Below are 20,128 nucleotides of genomic sequence, written 5' to 3' on the forward strand. Positions count from 1 at the left end.
GCCATCGCCCGTTTAAGCGCGGAGGGCCGTGGGTCACGTGACGGGGAGGGGCGCGGCACCAGGAAGCGGCCTCGGCTCCCGACGCCTCCGCCGCCGCCGCCGCCGCCGCCGCCGCCCGCACGACCCTCCGCGTCCCCGCGCCGGGCGCCGCTCGCCCCGCTGCACGCTGACTGCCGCCCCCGGGGCCCCGGCCGCCGCGACGCCCGCCATGGGCGAGGAGGACTACTATCTGGAGCTGTGCGAGCGGCCGGTGCACTTCGAGAAGGCGAACCCGGTCAACTGCGTCTTCTTCGACGAGGCCAACAAGCAGGTCAGGGCGCGACGCCTCCTCCCTCGCGGCCCGGCGCCCGGGGTCGTCCCGCGCGCAGGCCTCCTGCCGTCCCGGCTCGGGACGGGCGCCAGCGCCTCGCGTGGGCTCAGCCGAGGAACCGGGCTTCACCGCGGCAGTGAACCCGGGGCCCGTTGGCGGGGCGCTCAGCTGTCAGCACGCCGGTGTCTTCCCGGCGCCTTTGTTGTCTGTGTCGTTAGTTACCCGTGCAGTCACGGGTGTAGACACTGAGGTTTCCACCCCCGGAATTTTGGAAAGGGAGAAGAGCAGTGTGCGGAGCCGCGGGGTGTGCTGCCGCGTGTCCGCGGCGCCTCTGACGATCCGGATCACAGTTCGGAGCCCTGGGGGCCCCGGCCGGGCCTGGCAGAGTGGGCAGCACTCGCAGTGGTAGCCTTTCTGGCCTTTGCTTTATTTCTTAAAATCCCCGTGAACTGCCGAGCATCTGCAGGTTGGTGGTGCGCCACGTTAGTTTAGTCGACCCCAGGGTGGGGTGCAGCAGAAACGGTCACGTGGAGGTTTGTCTGTGCTTTTCAAACTTCAGACCATTGACACTGCTTCTTTTCCCTCAGGTTTTTGCCGTTCGGTCGGGTGGAGCTACCGGGGTGGTAGTTAAAGGCCCGGATGATAGAAATCCCATCTCATTTAGGTAACTATGGGCATTTACAGAATAATTGCAACATGTAAACAAAGTGGTGTTTTTGTTTTTCATTCAGAAGGTGGTTTAAGTTTCTGTCTTCTGCTTCTGGGAGATCGAGGAGTGTGCGTGTGTGGGGAGAGGCAAAGCCCCGCGGTAGCGAGAGGGACGCAGACACCTGCTGTGCAGTGGGGGTGGTACGCCCCGCACTTCCTGTCGGTGAAATGGGAGAGTAGTTTCCTTTTGCCGAAATCGGGCACCTACTTCCTGGTACTGAAATTATGGGGCCGGCGCCTTGATGGTCCCATTTCCAGTGTCGATGGAGGAGGGCCTTCAATTCCTCCTTTGGCCCCAGGTCTTTTCAGAGTGTGCGGTAGTTCAAGGAGATTTCTAAGTCAGTGTTTGCCATGAAATAGTGTGTATTTTAAAAAGTCCCAGCTTCCACTGTGCTTAAGGTGACTGGAGTTCCCAGTTAACGCAAGTTGAACCGGTAATAATGATTAGCAGCCCCTTTCACTTTCAGAAGTATCTCTTTTGGGGTGATACACTCTCAGGTCACCTTAACTCCTGTGATTGCAGAACGGGAAAGTACGAGGTAGGCCCACAGCTCAGCGGTGGTATAAAACATTTATTTTTACAGGTGGCCTATGTTAATAGGAAACAGGTTTTAAAGTAGAGATCAGTCTCCGTCTGTTCAGCAAGCACTGGTTGCCCCCCTGTGCTAGGCACCAGGCCTGGGAAAGCGTTGAATTAGCCTGGGAGGCCTGAGTCAGCGAGTGCAGACAGGTGCGCTCACACAGTTACTGTGGGGAGCGCTGTGACCGAGCTCTGCTCAGAATGTGAGTGTGCAAAAGAGATGGGACATTTATCTTTGGATTGGCTGGGGAAAACTGCTGCCTGGGATGGGGAGGGTCTCAGGAGGCAGCCTTTGAGAGAAACTTTACAGCTTTAATGGGATAATTCTAGGTGGAGACGAGAGGAGGCCTTCCAGATGGCGGGAACACCACCAAGCTCGGGGTTGGGGGAACTCCAGGACTGTGGCACTGAATCTCAGGTGTCCATGCAGAGAAAGGGAGGTGGTGCTGGTGTGACTGGTGGTGGGGTTGACTTGAACCTTGTATATTCTTCCATGGAATTAAGGCTTTATCTTGTTACTGAAAATCTGTAAACTGGAGTGTGGCTTGCTCATGTCATGTCAGTGTTTGGAAAGATTACCCTGTTTGCTGGAATGAAACTGGATTAGTTGGGGCAAATCAGAGTCAGGGGTGCCCCCAAAGGTGATTGGAATAGCCTGAGCCGGGCATAGGAAAACCCGCCAGAAGGCAGTGTTGAGTATTATCACACAGGCACTCCGAGGTGCTTAGGAAGGTCTTGGGTAAGGCTCAGTGGTCAGTTCGGTGTGGAAAATAAGAGTGGGCCCATGAGGATCCAGATTTGGGGGCTCAATAGGGTTTGAGGGGGAAGGTACTGAATTTATCTTCTTTTAAAAAGCTTATTAACAGCTTTATTGTATAATTGTTATTAACTGCACCTACTTAATGGGTACAGTTGAAGAGTTTTGACATTTATGTACCTCCATGAAGCCATCGTTACAATCCAGATAATGCATGTCCCTATTCCCCACAAAGTTTCCTTGGGCTCCCCTGCAGCCCATCCCTGGACCACCCTTTGTAATGCCTGTTGGAGCTGGTGTGAGACTGCGAGATGGAGCCACCCTGTGCACTGCGGCACAATGGATAGTAAATGGGAAGGAGTCCGTTCTTGCAAAAGCTTTGTTGTGAGTGACTAGGAGAGAAGGCTAGTTTGTGAAGGTCACTGGGTATCTACTCATTTATGTCTGAAGTGATTTTCAGGGGAAAGTGCATGTGATCTTGGTTTTTCTAGTCACTTGTTCCCCAAGATACTGTAAATTTCTGTAGTAACTTGTTGCCCATTGGATTTTGTTTCCTGAAAAGTAGTCCTACTGATAGCTTCAGAAACATAATTTTAAACTAAGATTCCTGCTTCCTAAATATTTCACTTCTTTCCTCACAAAATGATAGAAGCTAGAATTCAGTTAATTAAGTTTAAGTCATAACATCCTCTTTCTTCTTAAAGAATGGAAGATAAAGGAGAAGTGAAGTGCATTAAGTTTTCCTTAGAAAATAAGATACTGGCTGTTCAAAGGACCTCAAAGACTGTGGTAAGATGTATCCTTAAATATAGTATATAAAGAAATACATTTGGAAGAGATTGAATTACAAGATTCCAGTAACAGGAACCATTTTTTCCTTTAATGTGAGGAGAGCTGTGGTTATGTTGCATTGTATTTGAGCCTGGGAATTCTTGAAGAGGAGAAAGATATTTGAATGAATAAATGCTTTGGAGCTGAGCTTGTCATTTTTGGCTTTAATTTTTTTAAAAAGTAAAGTGGAATCTCAGGCATCTTTTGAACTGATGAATAGCTAGCCCCATATGTTCTGTAAGGTATATTTTTGGTTACTTTGTGAATTTGCTTTACCCAAGTAACTCCATTTATTTACTTCTCTCATCTTTGAATATTTGATCTAGTAGGAGCAGATACTCAAAGCTGGAGTAGCTTGTTAGCATTTTTGCCTTTGTAAATATTCACCATTGCTATTTGTAGAGAAAAAGCTGTCGGAAATGAGAGGCAGAATCTGATTTCCTTCCATCAGTATTAATTGCTTAATTTTTGGAAAGCCTCTTGTAAAATGTAGCAACATATTTCTCTGAAATCAGTTTTCAAAATCAGTTTCTAAACCTTGAGTATTTGGATTAACTTCAAAAAAAAAATTTGTAAGCCTGCTGCTTTTAAGAGGGCAGCTCCAAATTGGTCTTTTTATTTTTCTTGCTTGGGTTTTTGTCTTTTTTTTCTGATCACTTTTTAAATTGACCTGGCCTTGCCTTTTGCCTTGTATACTAAAGTAGGTTGGCAGAATGCCACCTGATCCAAAGTTCTCCCTGTGGGTTTTTTTCTCTTTCAGGATTTTTCCAATTTTATCCCGGATAGTTCTCAGCTGGAATACACTCAGGAGTGCAAGGTATGGGCCCTGTCTTTCCCAGGCTGCTGGGCATGGTGTTGCAGACACGAGTGCGGCAGGGAACTAAGAGCAGAAGCTTGCAGGCTGTGCTTTATGCCAGATCCGCTGCATGTTGGCTCTGTGACTAGATTTAAAAACTTTTAAAGCTTGTTTCTTTGTCTGTAAAATGGAGTTGGGAGAATCAATGTATAAGGTGTCACACACCCAGTGGTGTCTTCCTGCCGCACCCCCCCACTCCCCCACCACTGAGGGTCAGACCCCAGTTCCTCTCTAGCTGCCTCCCTGGAGGTTTTGGAGTTTTTCCTTCCTTTCCTAATGGTGACGATGATTTCTTTCCTTGATTTGCTGTCCTTGTCCTTCCTCTTCCTTTCTTTCCCTAGGTATGGCTTCTAACCCATTTTTGTTAGATATGCTGTGTGATAAGCTGGGCTGGAGGGGCCTGCTCCCAGTGGCCCCCTGGCACCTGGCACCTAGCAGCAGCCGCTAGTGGGTGGGGTACGGCCTTTTGCGTCTTCGTAATGGTTTTGCTACATGGGGGTTGGGGTGGACTCTGCAACAAGGAGAGAAGGCCCATCGTCAGGTGACTGAGCCCTGGCAGAGCCCCAGTTCTGTGGCAGCAGTCAGCAGAGCTCCCGCTGTCTGCCCTCAGGCTGCTGTGCTTCAGGTGGGTCGGGGTGGGAGCTCAAGGCCTGCGCCCCGTTTTGCCAGCAGTCACCAATAACCTTTCGGCTTTTTGCTTTTATAACGCCCATCTTTATAATGTGGTTGGCTGAGAGAAAGTTCCCTGACCTTTGATTCCAAAAGGTAGAAGTTGTTAACTGTGAGCACTGGTCAGTTCCTTTCGGCCAAACTCAGGCTTCTCCCTGTTTTATGGACTGGAAGGAATTAAGATTCAGGTGTTTTGACGAGGTGCTACACGTGAAAATTTGGGACTGTTATACTTGAAAGCTTGCGATTTGGTAATAAGTAATCAAATCAGGGTAACCATTGTTAAAGAGTGATAGAAACAGCAGAGTATTTTAAGCTTTTCAACAGAGTTATATGTAAGTTTTTCTTAATTAAAAATCAAAATTTCTGTAATTCTTTTCAGACCAAGAATGCCAACATACTAGGTTTCTGCTGGACCAGTTCTACTGAAATTGTCTTCATAACAGATCAAGGAATAGAATTTTACCAGGTATTTGTCACTCACATTTGCTGGAGAAAGGTCTGTGATCCCAGTTTGGCGGCCTCTTGAATTGAGCACCAAATGGGGTTTTTGACATTCTAGAACTTTAGTCTCTCACTTGGGTGTTTATTCTTATTTTTATGTTTCAAGTAATCCATGTTTTTTATAAAACAGACATTACCAAGATATGGAAGGTACAAGTTCCCCATCATTCATACACATAACTACTATAAACAGTTTGGTACATATTCCTCCATTCTTTTCCTACTCACATTTATTTATTTATTTTTACAAAAATGGGAATGTTTTATATGAACTTTTGAGGCTGGCTTTCTTTTTCATGGCCATGTATCTTGAACATCCTTCCATATTTTATTCTGAGTAGTGGTACTGTGTGGATGTCCTGCAGCTGAACCTGTTTCCATTTGATGAACATCTGGCTTGTTTTCATTGTTTGCAATTGTAAACAGTTCTGCAGTGAACATGCTTGTAAACATTTCTTTATATTCTCGGGCGAGGGAGTTCTTGAAGGGTGAATTACAGCACAGGTATGAAGAGCTGAAAAGCTGCCTAGACACAGCCAGTTGTCTTCCAGAAGTCTGCACCTTCCCCAGCAATGTGGGAGCCTCCATTTTCTACATCTTTGCCACAACTCGATATTATCAGTCTGTAGACATTTCTTCATCTGAGAGTGGAAAGACATTTTAATGTGCATTTTTCATTACTTGGAGATAATCGAATTCCATTTGTGTATTGTCCAATTTGTATTTCCTCTTCTGTGAAGTGCTTCATCTTAAAAAAAATTTTTTTTAAGTGGTGAAAAGCATATAACATAAGTTATCTTAACCATTTTGTAAGGGTATAATTCAGTACTGTTAAGTATATTCACATTGTAGGGAAGCATCTCCGCAACTTTCTCATCTTGTAAAACTAAGACTCTGTACTCATTAAACAACTTCCTATCTCCCTCCCACAGCCGCTGGGAACCCCCCTTTTCCTGTTTCTATGGATTTGACCACCTCAGGGGTGTCGCAGAAGTGGCATCACGCAGCATTTGTCACATGCACTTTTGTGACTGGCTTGCTCAGCGTAATGTCCTCAAGGTCATCATGTATAGCAGGTGTAAAGGTTTCCTTACTTTTGAAGGCTGAATGCTAGTCCACTGTGCGCATGTACCGCATTTTATTTATTCATCCATCAATGGACACTTGGGTTGCTTCCACCTTTTGGCCATTCATTAGGAGTAATGCTGGGATGAACATGGGTGTGTGAGTACTTCGAGGCCCTGCTTTCAGTTTGTATGGGCATGCACCCACAAATGGGACTGCTAGATCACCTGGTAATTCTATATTTAATTTTTTGAGGCCTGCAACGTTATCTTCCACCACAGTTGTGCCATTTTTCATACCTACCAATAGTGCACAGGGTTCCAGTTTCTCTACATCCTCACCAACTCTAGTTTTCTATTTTATTGATAATTTTGGGTGTGAGATGATGTCTCATTGTAGTTTTGATTTTCATTTTCTGATGATTAGTGATGTTGGGCATCTTCTCTTGGCTTGTTGGCCATTAGTATAAGCCCTGGAGATAGTCTTCCAAGTCCTTTGCCCATTTTTTAATTGGGTTATTTCCTTGTTGAATTGTAGGAGTTCTTTGTATGTTCTGAATGTCAAGTATTTATCAGATGGATGATTTGCAAGTATTTCCTCCCATCTCATAGGCTGCCTTTTCTCTCTGTTGGCTGTTTACTCCAGTGCCTCTGCCTCTTCATCTTCTGATATGTTCCAGTGCTTAAGGATACTTCTGAGACCTCCAAGGGAGTTAGGGTTCTTGCAGGTTTGAATTTGTTGGCCTAGTGAAAGCAGTGTGATTTAGAATGTACGGATGGAGAAAACACACCCGTGTGAGCAGAACGGGAGTGTTACTGCCGTGGTGCTTTGCCCTTGGGCTGTCACCAGAACCTTCCCGGTGGCTGGCGGAAGGCAAGCAAACCGCGCAGACCCCACTCACACAGAAACAGCTGTGTGTAAATGGAAAGGGTTGCTTGCTGTACAGAAGGGCTCCTTGTGGCCATGATTTAAAAGCATTATTTTCTCTTCTCCGTAGTGAAAAAGTGTATATTCAGGTCATCCAGATAGTTTCAGATCTTCAAGAAATCAGTTTAAAAGAAAGAGGACTCTAGCACATCTTTATTTATTACAGCTGAATTACCAAGAAACCCAGGCTGCCTGACCCTGACCTCCATGCCAACCCTTGAGGGCAGTGTTCCATGAGCATCAGTGCCTCGGGGTGCTGTACATTCTTTCCTTCATGTGTCAGAATAGTATTTTAAATATGTGCTTTGATTATAAAATCCCGGCTGCATGCTGAGTCTCATGAATGCATCTGTTAGAAAAAGGGAGCCGCTCTCCGGCTGTGTGGACTGGAGTGGGTGGAGACCAGGCAGCAGGCGCTCAGGGGTTCCAGATGAGGGAGAACGTCACTGCCCTCTGTGCCCTGGTAGGTGCTGCCCCGTGAGGCGGAGGCTCAGACCCAGGTTGTGCGGGGAATGGCCTCCTCTGGGAGGTGGGCTCCCTCCCCTCCCCTCGCTGAGCCTTAGTTTCTCCTCTGTCACGTGGTAGTGAGGCCCAGCTCTCAGGGTTGCGGTGAGAGGACGTGAGCCAGGATTTGTAAAGCACTAAGCACCAGATAGCTAATTGGTAGTGCATAAATAAAAAATAGTAACGCTTTTCCATTTAATATGCTGTTTTTTTTCCTGTTTTCTATTGTTTTCTTAATTTACTCTGTCAGTCTTCTGAAACTTTGCTCTTTTAAATGAAGATTCTGTTTCTGGGTTTTTTTTTTGCTTCAGGTATTACCAGAGAAACGAAACCTGAAACTCCTGAAGAGCCAGAGCATTAACGTGAACTGGTACATATACTGTCCCGAGAGCGCGGTGATCCTGCTGTCCACCACCGTCCTGGGAAATGTGCTGCAGCCCTTTTATTTTCGGGTAAGAGTAAGCCTCTCTTTAAAAGCAAACCCTCCTTTTTCCTCCTACCCCGGGCCTCCGAGGGGCAGGGCCTTTGGCCATGACCTCCCCCCTGTGTGACCACTAGAGGGCACACTGCTACCCCCGAGGATGATTTCATTCTGTGGGCTGTGGGGGAGGACTGAGACACACTGTGTGGACACCCTCAGGGACTGTACCTAGCGTGCTACAACATCAAAGGGGGTCAGTCAACTTTTCCTTTAACTTCCTCCCCAACAGGCTGGCACTATGTCGAAGCTGCCCAAGTTTGAGATTGAATTACCAGCTGTGCCCAAGTCAACTAAACTGAATCTTTCCGAGAGAGACATCGCCATGGCGATGATGTATGTCTGACTTCCGGGAGAATTCCTTCTTGTGTAATTGCCTTTAGGTGGTGATAGAAGTCATAGGAGAGCATGGGCGCCCATGCCGAGGCCTCCGCCGTTCCATTTAGGACCTGGATTTTATGAAAATAGAAAACCTGCCATTCTTTTGACATTCTTTTTGGATTTTACTGGCTTTGTGACCTTAGGAACATTTTCTCCACCATTCTAGTCTGATAAAATGAGACCATTAAACAAGTTTATTTCTTACGTTTCTTAGTGTTAGAAATTTTTGGTCATTCTTTAAGTTGAAGCTTATCAAGGATTCTTTTTGAGCTTAAATGTATCATACTTGCTCTAAAGAAGAACATAGTTTAAGTTTTTTATCTGACAGATGTGTAACTGAATTACTGATGCAGGAAGGTATATTTTCATTTGGAAATGCAGGTGTGATAATTTTTAAACTTTATTATGAAAATAGAAACTGATACAAATAACTCCCATATAATCCTATAGGTATACCCATAGCCCTATTCAACAGATACTACCTTTTTGCTCCTAAATTACTTTTGGTTCTTCTGCGGCCTAAAATGGTGGTGTCCAAACTTTACCATTTTTTAGCAATTAGAATGCTTTTTTTTTTTAAAGGAAATCTTTTGGGGCATCCTGTCTTAGCAAACAGGTCAAATGAAAGCAGTGCTTGCTGAAGCAGACCTGGGGACCTGCTTTCTTCCCTTTGGTCTCCTCCCTGTGGCAGGCCCAGCACAGCATCAGCCACTGGAGTAAAGATGTGCCTGCAGGAACTGGTCACAGCAACCTTTGTTAGATGAGGCTTAAAAAGGAGGGATTATATTTTCCTATTATTAAGGAATATACTTATATCAACCTTGGAAAATACAGGAAGTTAGAAAAAAGAAAATGGACTTAGTTTATTATGCAAGGATAGCTATAAACAACATGTATTTCTTTTCAGTAGTTTTGGACATTATGCATAAGTTTGTTTTTCTTTTAAAATATGATCAAGCTATATTTAGTTTTACATCCCTCCTTCTCACTTAACTTTATAATAGGCTTTGGCTTGGTTTTTTTTTTTTTAGCTAACTGCACTTTCTTTGTATTTTTATGGGATGGAAAATAGTCCATTAGGTAAATATGTCATAATTTACTTAACCTATGGGCTTAGAATTCAGCATGTAGAGTGGAGGAATTCCAAATGGCCAGAAGTGACCTGTGTCTCCTTGCTCCCTGATTAGATACGGACAGCTTTACGTTCTGTTCCTGAGGCATCACTCTCGGACCTCCAACAGTACCGGAGCGGAGGTAGTCCTCTATCATCTCCCACGGTATATTTACTGCTTTCTCCCCTCTTCTTCAGTTTTAAAATATGAACTAAAGCTTGTTGATCTGTTTTTTGACCTTTCTGTTGTCCTACAGAGAAGGTCCCTGTAGAAAGGCGCACATATTAAAGTTGAATCGGACGGGGAAGTTCGCCCTAAACGTGGTGGATGACCTGGTGGTGGTTCATCATCAGGACACAGAGGTGTGAGCCGCGTGTGGATGTCCGGTCTGTTAGTGTGGCTTAGGTGGCTTGTGAGGATTGACAGAGATTCTGAACAGAGGCTGAAAGTGCTTCTTATGCTGCAAGTTTCGGTTTTCCAGGTGGAAACGGGTTTGGTATTTTAGATGGTTTAGGAAAAACAGTGATTCCCTATTCATTGATTGAAGATAATTAAAGATGATTCCAGAAAATAACATGTGAGGAAATTTGACTTTGGAACAGTTGTTTGGTTGCATCAGCTATGCTGGGAATGCACTGCAGAGCCACAGTCATCCATGAGCACATGAGCTCTGTGCTTCCTTTGTGAATAATGCTGGATGAGGGTGGTTTGCAGGCTTTATGGCCCAAGAGAAAGAACTAGGGTGGATCCTGCTTCTCTGACACTGTTAGCTGGGTATCTGGTGGCCGACCAGCCGCTTCCCTCCCCTGTCTCCTGAAGGGTGGGGGTACCCGCATCTCTGCTAATGAAGATGTTGCCAGATAAAGTGAGAAGTTGCTGCTTGCATTACTAGAGCTCTTTGAATGAAGGATGTCCTGAATGCAGGGGATAAATGTAGAAGAGAGGCGTGTCTCACAGCCAGCTCCTCCTCAAATAGGAAGTAACCTGCGGGATGGGATGCAAACACAGACCCTTAGTGGGTTGGGAATAGCAGCATGTGCGGTAATGAAGGGGCCGGGCCAAGCTGTGGCTGGTTTCAGCATTGAGCCTTCTCCACTGTAGACCTCGGTAATATTTGACATCAAGCTAAGGGGGGAGTCTGACGGCACCGTGACTTTCCATCACCCAGTGCTTCCAGCTCGATCGATTCAGCCCTATCAGCTCCCCACAGCAGGTAAGTGGGAATCACAGTGTAGAGGGTGGGTGACAGGTGCTACCGAGCTTCCCAGATCTCTCTGTTTTTGCAAGAGGTGATTTTATTTTTTTTAAATGAAACTCCTGATTTCTGTTAGCTAAAACTGTTGTGAAAAGCATTTTATAAGATAAATGAATTGCCCTTCGACAAAAATAGAATGATTTCTCTTTTCTGAGCTTTAAAATGAAGAGTCAGGACCACCCATTGAAGCCGAAAGATTTTTTTAATGTTGAATAAGCCCTTTCTGTGTGTCCACACTGGATTACATGTGGCTGCCTAAGGCTGGCATTTGAACCTGGTATCCCTTCCTGCATCTTTCTCATGTCCCGTGTCAGTTACAGTTGGCGCTGCCCGACGGCCGGTGCATGCGTGCGGCTCTGGTTCCCAGGTCATTCAGGGCAGTCCTCCTACCTGCATGGGGGCCGCAGGAGTCAGAGAAGAGGCGGTCAGGAGCTCAGGAGAGGGGAAAGAAGCCGTGTGGCTGCTGTGGCCTTCTCCCAGTGTAATCAGTTTCAAGCTAGAACTCAAATACTGTTCAACTCTCTCTCAAAGGAGATTGGAATGTACAGGAAGTTGAAGCTTCAGTGTGTAAACCAGAGTCAGAGGGGACACAGCTGGACCTTCAGTAACAATGTTTTCTTAAAAGTAATACCTGTCAGATAGCTTTGGTGGGTCAGCCCCACGCAGTCAGGATGTCCTTGAACCTACAGAGAAGATTCAGGCCAGGCTCCATCTGATCTTCAGCAAGAGCACTGTCCCGAGCCTGCCTGCACAGCCTTGCTGGATCAGCCAAAAGCTTGGTAACTGGCAGGGCTGGCAGGGAAGGAGCTTGTTCTCACATTTGATTAGGTCTTCTGGCCCAGGTTCCTTCCAGCTTCTTTCCATCCAGGGATAATAATGTTAGCATTAAAATAATACATTGTGTCAAATGATTATCTTGTATGCTGGCCAGTTGGTATGAAGGTAATGGCTGGTAAATTGGGAAAAAAACTAAACATTTAAAGCCTTCAGCTCTGTTCCAGTTGTTTGCAACCAGTTAGGAGGCAGTCAGGTTCTAATGGGCTAGTGATAATAAGACAGATGCTGGGTGTGGCCCTAGTAATAGCCCAGACAAAGAGTAAAAAGAATTCAAGAGTCTGGCGAATCTCTGGGCTTCTAGCCTGTGGGTTGGTAAAGCGTGTTTGTGGTTGATGACTTTTGTTTGTACTGCTGGATTGAAAGCCCCTTGTAGGCTGGTAGTGGCTTTGTCTGTTGTCCAGCCTGGGCTGTCGCGGGAGGCGTGGTCAGGATGAGCTTGCAGTGCTATTCGGAAAGATGAGACCAGCAACTTGGGGAGGAGCTGGCGGACCCTCATCATTTCCCCTCCTGGTTTTGGTCTGTTGGGCCAGTGGTTCTCCATATGACTACACGTTAGGATCAGATGGGGGACTTTAAAACCCAAAGTCCCTTGGCTCTCATCTGGGGGTATCTAAGTCCCCATGGTGGGCAGCCGGCCTGAGACCACAAGACGGCCTTCCCTCTTAGATTCCAAATGCAAGTGTTCTTCGCTTTGTTTATCTGATTTTAGCTTGTCTGACAGGCCCTTTTCCTTTTTGGGGTTGTCTGTTAAAAATTACCTTTTTCAACCAGTGGATTAACACCTGTCTTCTGATTGTACCCGGGTAATTGGAACAGAACTGGGAATCGCGTCTAGTTTGCAGGACTGCATTTTTGAAGTTCACGTGGGCTGCCCACCTGACACCCAAGCAGTGTAACTGGTGGTTAGGAGTCCCTGTTGTGGGAGGTGTTTGGGGCTTAGCTTCCCAGATGAGATCTCTGTGCCTGGACATGCTCTGTGCACTGGAGAGTTGAGCTAATAGATAACTAAGCCACAAAACAGTTTGATTTGAAGTATTCTCAGTGAATTATCTTCGTTTTTGATGTTGAATCACCCAGGTAATTTCTCAGCTCCTCAGCGTGCGTCATTCGCGACTCATCTTTGGTGATGACAAAAGGAAACACTGAGTGAAACTTTGACATCCTTTTCCCCCTTCTCGGGAAGACAGTTTTGTGGATTGTTCTCGGCCTTCCCCCTCCTCCTCACGTGGATTATGAGCGGAACCTAACAGTTCACTTCTTGCTTATTTAACAACAGTTGAATAAACATTTACTGACGGCTTTAGAAAGTACTAATTTTGCATCAGAGGCCCTGATGTTGGCAGCATTTCCGGGTTGTGTTTTCAGTCCTCACACACTGCGCTCTCTCCACCTGCATGTAGGTCCTGCCTCGGTGGCCAGCCAGTCTCCTGTCCCGTGTAAACTCTGTATCCTTTACAAAGGCGTTGGTGCTGTGCACAGAAGGGAAGCTGTCACCCTGGTGTTACCCTGGGGCCTGCGAATGGCCCTGTAGCCCGCTGCGGCAGCCAAGAGTAATGTGGGCGCTCTGCGCGGGGATGTTGGCTTCCCACTGCGGGTGCGGGCCCTTCAAGCACTGCAGCAAATGGGGGGCAGGGTGAGCACTCGGCCAAACTGGAACTGGCCTTGCCTTTTGTTTTCATCTCCTCCTGGCTTAGCATTTCCTATAACATGCAGATTCGTCTTCCTGGATTGTCTTTCAGCCTGACATCATTATCAGTGCAAGCCAAGGTGGGTCAGGGGGCAGCCCTCACCTTAGAGGAAGTAGTGCTTGTTGACTTTGGACAGTAGTAGCTGGACGTTTTCAAGTTTATCTTTGAAAAATGACCTCTCCCTTCAACCCTGGGAATGGATGATTTTTCACCTTTTTAATCTCTTCTCTTCTGTGTGGAGTATTTTATCATGAGCATACATTTATTAATTAATACTAAGAATTAATTTTGTTCCCCTGCTTTAAGCCCCTCCATGTCTATTCATTCTGAAAAGCCAGGCTCCATCCTTACCTTTCACCATCACCCTGTGCCCTCTGTTCTGTACGTGCCTACAAGTGCCCGTTTCTCACTGTGCTGGGACGCCTCCCCCAGGATGCAGTGTCTCTTCTGTGTAACCCCCCAGCCCTTTGTATCTTTCTCTGTACGTTAGCCTTCAGTCACCTGTGTACTTTCCTGTCTTGTCCGCTGGGGTTCTCAAGGAGAGAGTTGGCCTTGATGTCCTAGACATCCGCTGTATGTAGTGAATTCACTTCTCATCTAGAATGGCACTAGCCCTGTAGCAGACGTCAGGGACTGAGAAAGGGTCACTCAGATAATAATGTAGCATTTAATTATCTTGGGGCACCCCAGTTAAGAAAGGCTCTGCCTGCCTACCTGGCAGTGTGGGTGTTCCAGAAAGTCTTGGATTGATGAATGAATTATGAAATTCCACTGGGAGCCTCTGGAGTTACCTTTTGACAAACGAGCCAAAGCAGGAGTAACCAAAGTACAGGACCAAAGTTAATGCTGCGTGTCAGCCTCTTTTCCTGTCTTCAAGGTGGAAACAGGGCTAGGTGTGAGGAAGGGACTGTAAAGACTTGTCACCCTCCATACTTGGGGAGCTAAATCGTTGATGCACCTCTGAACAGAGGGTTATTTTGAGGCAAGGAACCGACCAGGCATGCAGAGTTTGGCTGTCAGTCCTTCCATGGTCAGGCACGTCCTGGCTGTCCCAGGCCATGCTTTGCAGCATTCCACTCCATCCCCGGGAATGTTCAGGGGAACACCTTACGGGCTTTTGTTCTGGTTTGTGTCATACTGTTAAATTTGCTACCTCCTAAATCCAGGTTACCTCTGGAACCTCCAAGTTAAACTTCAGCCCATAGTAAACCTCTTGCCAGATAAAGGAAGACTGATGGACTTCCTCCTCCAGAGAAAGGACTGCAAGATGGTCATCCTGTCTGTCTGTTCGCAGAGTAAGTGGATGAACCCTTTCTCACTGGTTGAGTCCAGCATTAGGCCTGGGCACCTCATATTGGTGAGTGGGCCACATTTTCATGCCTCCACTGTAGCCAGTAGCCTCATTCTCCACTTGAGGGATGGATTATTGAACTCCCTGAAAGGTTGCAAAATTCAAAAATGACATGTAGAGACTTTGGTAGAAAAGAGTAAATAGGATGGTTCCAGCTGAAAGCATATGTGCACATGGGTGCGTGAGGGTGGTGGGCAGCAGCCCTGCAGTAACCAGAAGGGGCTGGTGATTTCTAGGTTTCAGGTCTCTGACTACCCTGTTTCTCTGAATGCCCTTTAAGGTATGTTTGCACTTTGGGGTTAGTTATTTCTATCACAGCGACTGTCTAAGTTGTGAAGTTTGGCAGACATCAAGTCAGTTGACCTGTGTGAACATTCTTTCCAGTGTTGAGTGAGTCTGACAGAGCGACGTTACCTGTGATAGCCACTGTTTTTGACAAACTCAATCATGAATATAAAAAGTACCTGGACGCTGAGCAGAGTTACACGATGGTAAGTCAGATGTGCTGTGATGAACAGCTCCTCCCCTTTCACCCACACTCCCCCTACAAGATTGTGCTAGAATAATGCCACTGAGGTCTGATGCATGCCCGAGGGCAAGGTGGCTGGAGTGGGGGAGCAGCAAATTCCTGTTCCTGCATCCTAGTAGCTTGAGGCCACATGTCACTTAATGCCCTCACCTTTGTTTTTAATCTGTTTGATCTTACACATAGATCCTTGGTCTTACCTCTATTTTATGGATAAGAAACTTGGTCTCAGCTTTGCATTATTTTATACCTCTGTCAAACCAGAGCCTAGACTTAGTAAATTAGAAATATACTCATCTTGCCACATCTTCCTTTACTTTTAGGGTCCCAGAGCTATAAAATAAGACTTATCCTAGCATTTAGTCAGTACCCTATGAGCATAGGGATGATTAAATATTAGCTCTGTGCTTTTCATGTATGCAGTTGGTCCTTGAACAACACAGCTTGAACTGTGTGGCTCCACTTATACATTATTTTCTTCAATAAATGTGTTGGAAAAGTTTTTGGAGATTTGTAACAATTTGTAAAAACGTTCTCTTTAGCTTGTTTTATTCTAAGAATATAGTATATATAGCCCACATTTTGTAGGTTATATATTGGTATTATATACTGTTATTGGTAAGGATTCCGTTCAACAGTAGACTATTAGTAAGTTTTGCAGGACTCAAAAGTCGTATGTGGATTTCTGACTGTCAGGGTGTTGGCATCCCAAACCCCCACATGGTTCAAGGGTCGACTGTAGTGGGTGCATGTGTCAGTTGTGAATTCACTGGAAACAGTGAACATGGCTTCTTACCAGGGTCATACTGTTAGTGCCTCATATCTTCTGAAGCTAGAAAGAAGAAATGTTTTGGACAAGTGGAATTCTTGCACTTCAAGGATCTGATTAGTTCTAAGGCTGAAGATGGAAGTGGTTTTAAACAATAACGAAACCCCAGAAGTCCACTCCCCTTTAGTCCCTCAAGAATAATGACTGACACAGGCTGTGGAAGGCTAGGTGGCCTCAGCACACATCTCCCAGAGGAGGGCTGAGCTCTCCTACAGGCCTCCCAGGTCTTGCTGCTAGTGTACTGGGCTGTGGGGATCAGCAGTTCTCATCGCAAAGGGCAGTTTCTGTGCTCTTAGGCTTCATACGCCCTTACTAGTCAAGAGCGTGGCCCCCACCAGCAACACTGGAGCTCAGGAAGCTTCTTAGAAATGCAGATTCTCAGGGCACCCCTCACACCTCCTGTACAATCTGCTGGCCTAAACTGATTTACAGAGTTAGGTGAGGTGATCAGGGTCTTCTCAGAGCTTTCCTATTCAGTAATACTTGGGGAGGCGTACCTACCATTTAAAAACCCAGATACAGATTCTTATAAGAACTACTCACTTATTGTAGGGTCAGAGTTTCATAAAACAGATACAGTAAGCCATTTCATTTTTATTAGATAACAAATGCTAAGTCTGTGATTAAGAAAATTAGAAGAGTTATTTTAAGAGGTTAAAAAATGTCTAGAGAAAATATGACTTATGCTTTTTTAGTTCCATCCATGAACATTGGTGTATTTTCAAGATGACCAATTCTGACTTCCTAACTCTCCCCCAGCCAGCACAGGAAAATACTTCTAAGAAGCATCACCCTCTGTCCATATGCTAGGTTCACAGCAGCTAGGGATTCTTTTTCGATTAACTGCAAACGCACCATTACCTGGAAGATGACAGAGATCACAATTGTAATTTATTGTTTAGGCAGTAGAAGCAGGGCAGAGCCGGAACAGTCCACTTCTCAAAAGGCCGGTGCGGACCCAAGCTGTGGTTGACCAGTCTGACCTGTACACCCACGTCCTGTCGGTGTTCACAGAGAAGAAGGTAGGTTACAGTGCATCAGCATCTCCTGGACCAAGGATTCTCAGGACAAGATCTTACTTGAAGGGGGTTGAGGAAAACCAGTGTAATTCACTATGTGATTAGAATGGCGAGATGCTTTGGGTGAGGATCTTGCAATGCTGAAAGTTTGGCTTCTAACACTTGGGCCTAAACATGATCATCAACAGAGGAGGTCCTGGAGGATTCTGTCTAAAACCAGAGAGAGAGAACACTGGGCCAGTTCATCTTGGAAACAAGCGGTGCTGGGTAAACAGTTAGATGTCGTCTCCTGGACAACTGTGTGATGTCTCTAAGACCACCTTCTTCCCTGTGTAGGAGCTGCCGCCCAAGTTTGTGATAGCCGTCCTGATGGAATATATCCGCTCTCTTAACCAGTTTCAGATTGCGGTACAGGTACCTAGAAATTGGTGTTTGTTCCAAGTTAGAGGAGTGGGTTTTTTTTTTACAAGATAAAAGCACAGTCATTACCTTAACTAGGATGACTGTCTCTTCTATGCTCAACTGGCCCCACAGAGACTGCTGAGTGACTGTCCCAGCAGTCCCACCTTGTTTGTAGGTGGAATGAGCCTGTCATATCAAGTTGGGTTTTATGACCAGCACATAGAACCTGCTTCCCTTAAACTTTTACCTATCAGTTTGGATAGCCCCAGTCCTCCAGAAACCTAGCCGCTAGTCTGCTGTAGTTGGGCGATTGGGAAATGGCCTTTGCTTCATTTTTGTCCTCAGCATTACCTACACGAGCTTGTTATCAAGACACTTGTCCAGCACAACCTCTTCTATATGCTGCACCAGTTCCTGCAGTACCATGTCCTCAGTGACTCGAAGCCGCTGGTATGTGTCACCAGAATTTTGTGATTAAAAATTAAACTTTCTAACATCCTATGCTGAAGCAAGTCTGAAAATCTGTCTTTCAGGCTTGTCTGCTGTTATCCCTAGAGAGTTTTTATCCTCCTGCCCATCAGCTGTCTCTGGATATGTTGAAGGTAACTGATACATCAGAGTTTTCAATTGCACACAGGTCTGTTCCTGCTGCTTGCATTCATTCCAGGCTTTTCTTCCTTACTTCCAGCGACTTTCGACAGCCAATGATGAAATAGTAGAAGTTCTTCTTTCCAAACACCAAGTGTTAGCCGCCTTAAGGTTCATCCGGGGCATTGGTGGCCACGACAACATTTCTGCACGGAAATTTTTAGATGCTGCGAAGCAGACTGAAGACAACATGCTTTTCTACACTATATTCCGGTTTTTTGAACAGCGAAACCAGCGTCTGCGAGGAAGCCCTCATTTCACACCAGGTGAGAACACAGTAGTGGTGAGAACACTGATAGCTGGTGGGCGGGAAGCCTTTTAGGAAGAGCCCCTGGGTGAGCTTTCTAACAGCACCTCCACCCTTAGCCCGGGAACTGTAGGGAGAGTGGAATTGTCAGTATGCCCATGGGAGCTGAGGTGCGTCTGGCCTGTGCAGGGGAGGTGTCCTGGGTAGGAGACTTTCAGGCCCCAACTCAGGCAGTCGGCGCAGCGTGTGTCTGCTTAGAAGTCCCTTCCCAAGAGTGAAAACAAAACAGGAAATGGCAGTTAAGGGTTTTAAATGTCCTGAGGCTTATTAATGTTTCAAGCAGGAAACACTGATCACTCTTTATCTCCAAAGTTGGGAAATCTGGGCATCCTTCCTTAGGATGGGAAATGAGTGTGCAGTGTGAGATGGCATTAATTACCACTAAAGATTAGCTGCCTGACCAGCTGCAATGGTAGGAGCTGTGTAAATACAAAGCTTAGGAAAGCCATGTATTTTCAGAAAGCAAAATGAATTAAGACCCAGTATACACATCTCTGAGCTATAAAGTGTTGGTTTTCTTGTTTTTGTGCCATGTCTAATGGATTAAATCTGTATTTCCTTTAGGAGAACACTGTGAAGAACATGTTGCTTTTTTCAAACAGGTTTTTGGAGACCATGCTCTAATGAGGCCTACAACATTCTGAAATCACTTGCTAGTTTTTTTTTTTAATATATATAAAAATGTGTAAAAAGTTAATTTATTGCAATAAAGCTCTTTAAACTACAAAATGTTAAAGTTTATAGATAAACATCCTCATATGTTACTGAAAATATGGTATAGAACTTGTGTGATGGCTTACTCCTAAAAAAAGGAAGAACAGTGCATTGACTGGCCTTTAGAAAGTGTCAGTGAGCAGATCAGTCATCCTAGTGTTGCCTTCCACTTGCTGAAGAGTTAGTTCTCGTTCCTGGAGAACGGCAGGAGTCTCAGCCATCCCAGGACTGCCGTCAGGTTGGATAATACTGCTTCACAAGCCAACCTTGCATTCCTGAGCTGGATGTTCAGTAACATCTAGTGTTCACCTTGGCCCTGATCACACAGCTATTGTCCAACTGACTGACCCGCACAGTTCAAAGTCCCCAAGCCCCGTAAGACTGCTAGAAATTTAAGAGTTGGAGTTGTTCTCGCTCCGTACCTCAGTATCACTCTTGAGTGGCCAAACTTTTAGCTTTATTTATTGATGGTCCTGTGAGGGATAAAAAGAAAAACTTATAGATCATTTCTTCAGGAGAAAGGAGAGCATTTACAATGTAACAAGAACTACCCTGCCCTTTCTACCCCCAGAGAGTAAAGAAAACCAGACCCCTCATTTGCTCAGTCTATTTCAATGCTTGACTTTGTGACAAAGCTATAAATCAATTTGTACTGTCCTCTCAAACATAGGTCGTTTACAGACACTGAAGTGACCACAGAAGTAAAAAGATGAGAACAGTCCCCAAATAAGAGATAAACAGCAGAGGCAGCACTTTGTAGAACAGTGAGTCAGGGAAATGCAAGCTCAAGGGCCCTGCTGGGCAGGACCGGCTTGATTCACTGGTGGTCATGGCTCTCCAGGCCAGGGAGGAGCTGTCCGGGCCTCGGAC

At 45.8% G+C, this 20,128-nt stretch overlaps 2 protein-coding genes across 4 annotated transcripts in view; one reads left to right on the top strand and one right to left on the bottom strand.

The window, feature by feature from the left end:
- The first annotated feature begins 87 nt into the window (after positions 1–87).
- On the top strand, positions 88–19,273 carry RMC1 (regulator of MON1-CCZ1). 3 transcript variants are annotated; one of them, XM_036905752.2, is made up of 20 exons: positions 88–310; positions 898–974; positions 3,060–3,144; positions 3,947–4,003; positions 5,094–5,180; positions 8,023–8,163; positions 8,422–8,525; positions 9,758–9,847; positions 9,939–10,044; positions 10,784–10,895; positions 13,175–13,219; positions 13,488–13,541; positions 14,629–14,757; positions 15,198–15,304; positions 17,071–17,190; positions 17,524–17,601; positions 17,935–18,039; positions 18,123–18,191; positions 18,278–18,503; positions 19,109–19,273. In XM_036905752.2, the coding sequence occupies exons 1-20, from the start codon at positions 209–211 to the stop codon at positions 19,186–19,188; spliced, it is 1,974 nt and encodes a 657-aa protein (XP_036761647.2). In that variant the 5' UTR covers positions 88–208; the 3' UTR covers positions 19,189–19,273. The 3 variants fall into 3 exon arrangements, with proteins under 3 accessions (XP_036761647.2, XP_057360076.1, XP_057360077.1); XM_057504094.1 differs by lacking the exon at positions 88–310 and adding an exon at positions 481–776; XM_057504093.1 differs by lacking the exons at positions 13,175–13,219; positions 13,488–13,541.
- The window catches only part of NPC1 (NPC intracellular cholesterol transporter 1), a 51,225-nt gene continuing 47,841 nt past the window's right edge, over positions 16,745–20,128 (bottom strand). The window contains exon 25 of the mRNA XM_057504092.1: positions 16,745–19,731. Coding sequence (XP_057360075.1) covers positions 19,688–19,731 — 44 coding nt within the window. The 3' untranslated portion in view covers positions 16,745–19,687. The remainder of the gene's footprint in view (positions 19,732–20,128) is intronic.

The sequence above is a fragment of the Manis pentadactyla genome, chromosome 6 (genome assembly GCF_030020395.1).
Source record: "Manis pentadactyla isolate mManPen7 chromosome 6, mManPen7.hap1, whole genome shotgun sequence".
NCBI lineage: Eukaryota > Metazoa > Chordata > Mammalia > Pholidota > Manidae > Manis > Manis pentadactyla.

What these genes read in the sequence shown, in the direction of transcription:
- RMC1 (XM_036905752.2), top strand. Translation starts at nt 209, where the DNA reads ATGGGCGAGGAGGACTACTATCTGGAGCTGTGCGAGCGGCCGGTGCAC. An exon ending in TCGACGAGGCCAACAAGCAG is followed by an intron (nt 311 to 897) that starts GTCAGGGCGCGA and finishes CTTTTCCCTCAG; the next exon opens with GTTTTTGCCGTTCGGTCGGG. An exon ending in TCCTGTCCCGTGTAAACTCT is followed by an intron (nt 13,220 to 13,487) that starts GTATCCTTTACA and finishes TATAACATGCAG; the next exon opens with ATTCGTCTTCCTGGATTGTC.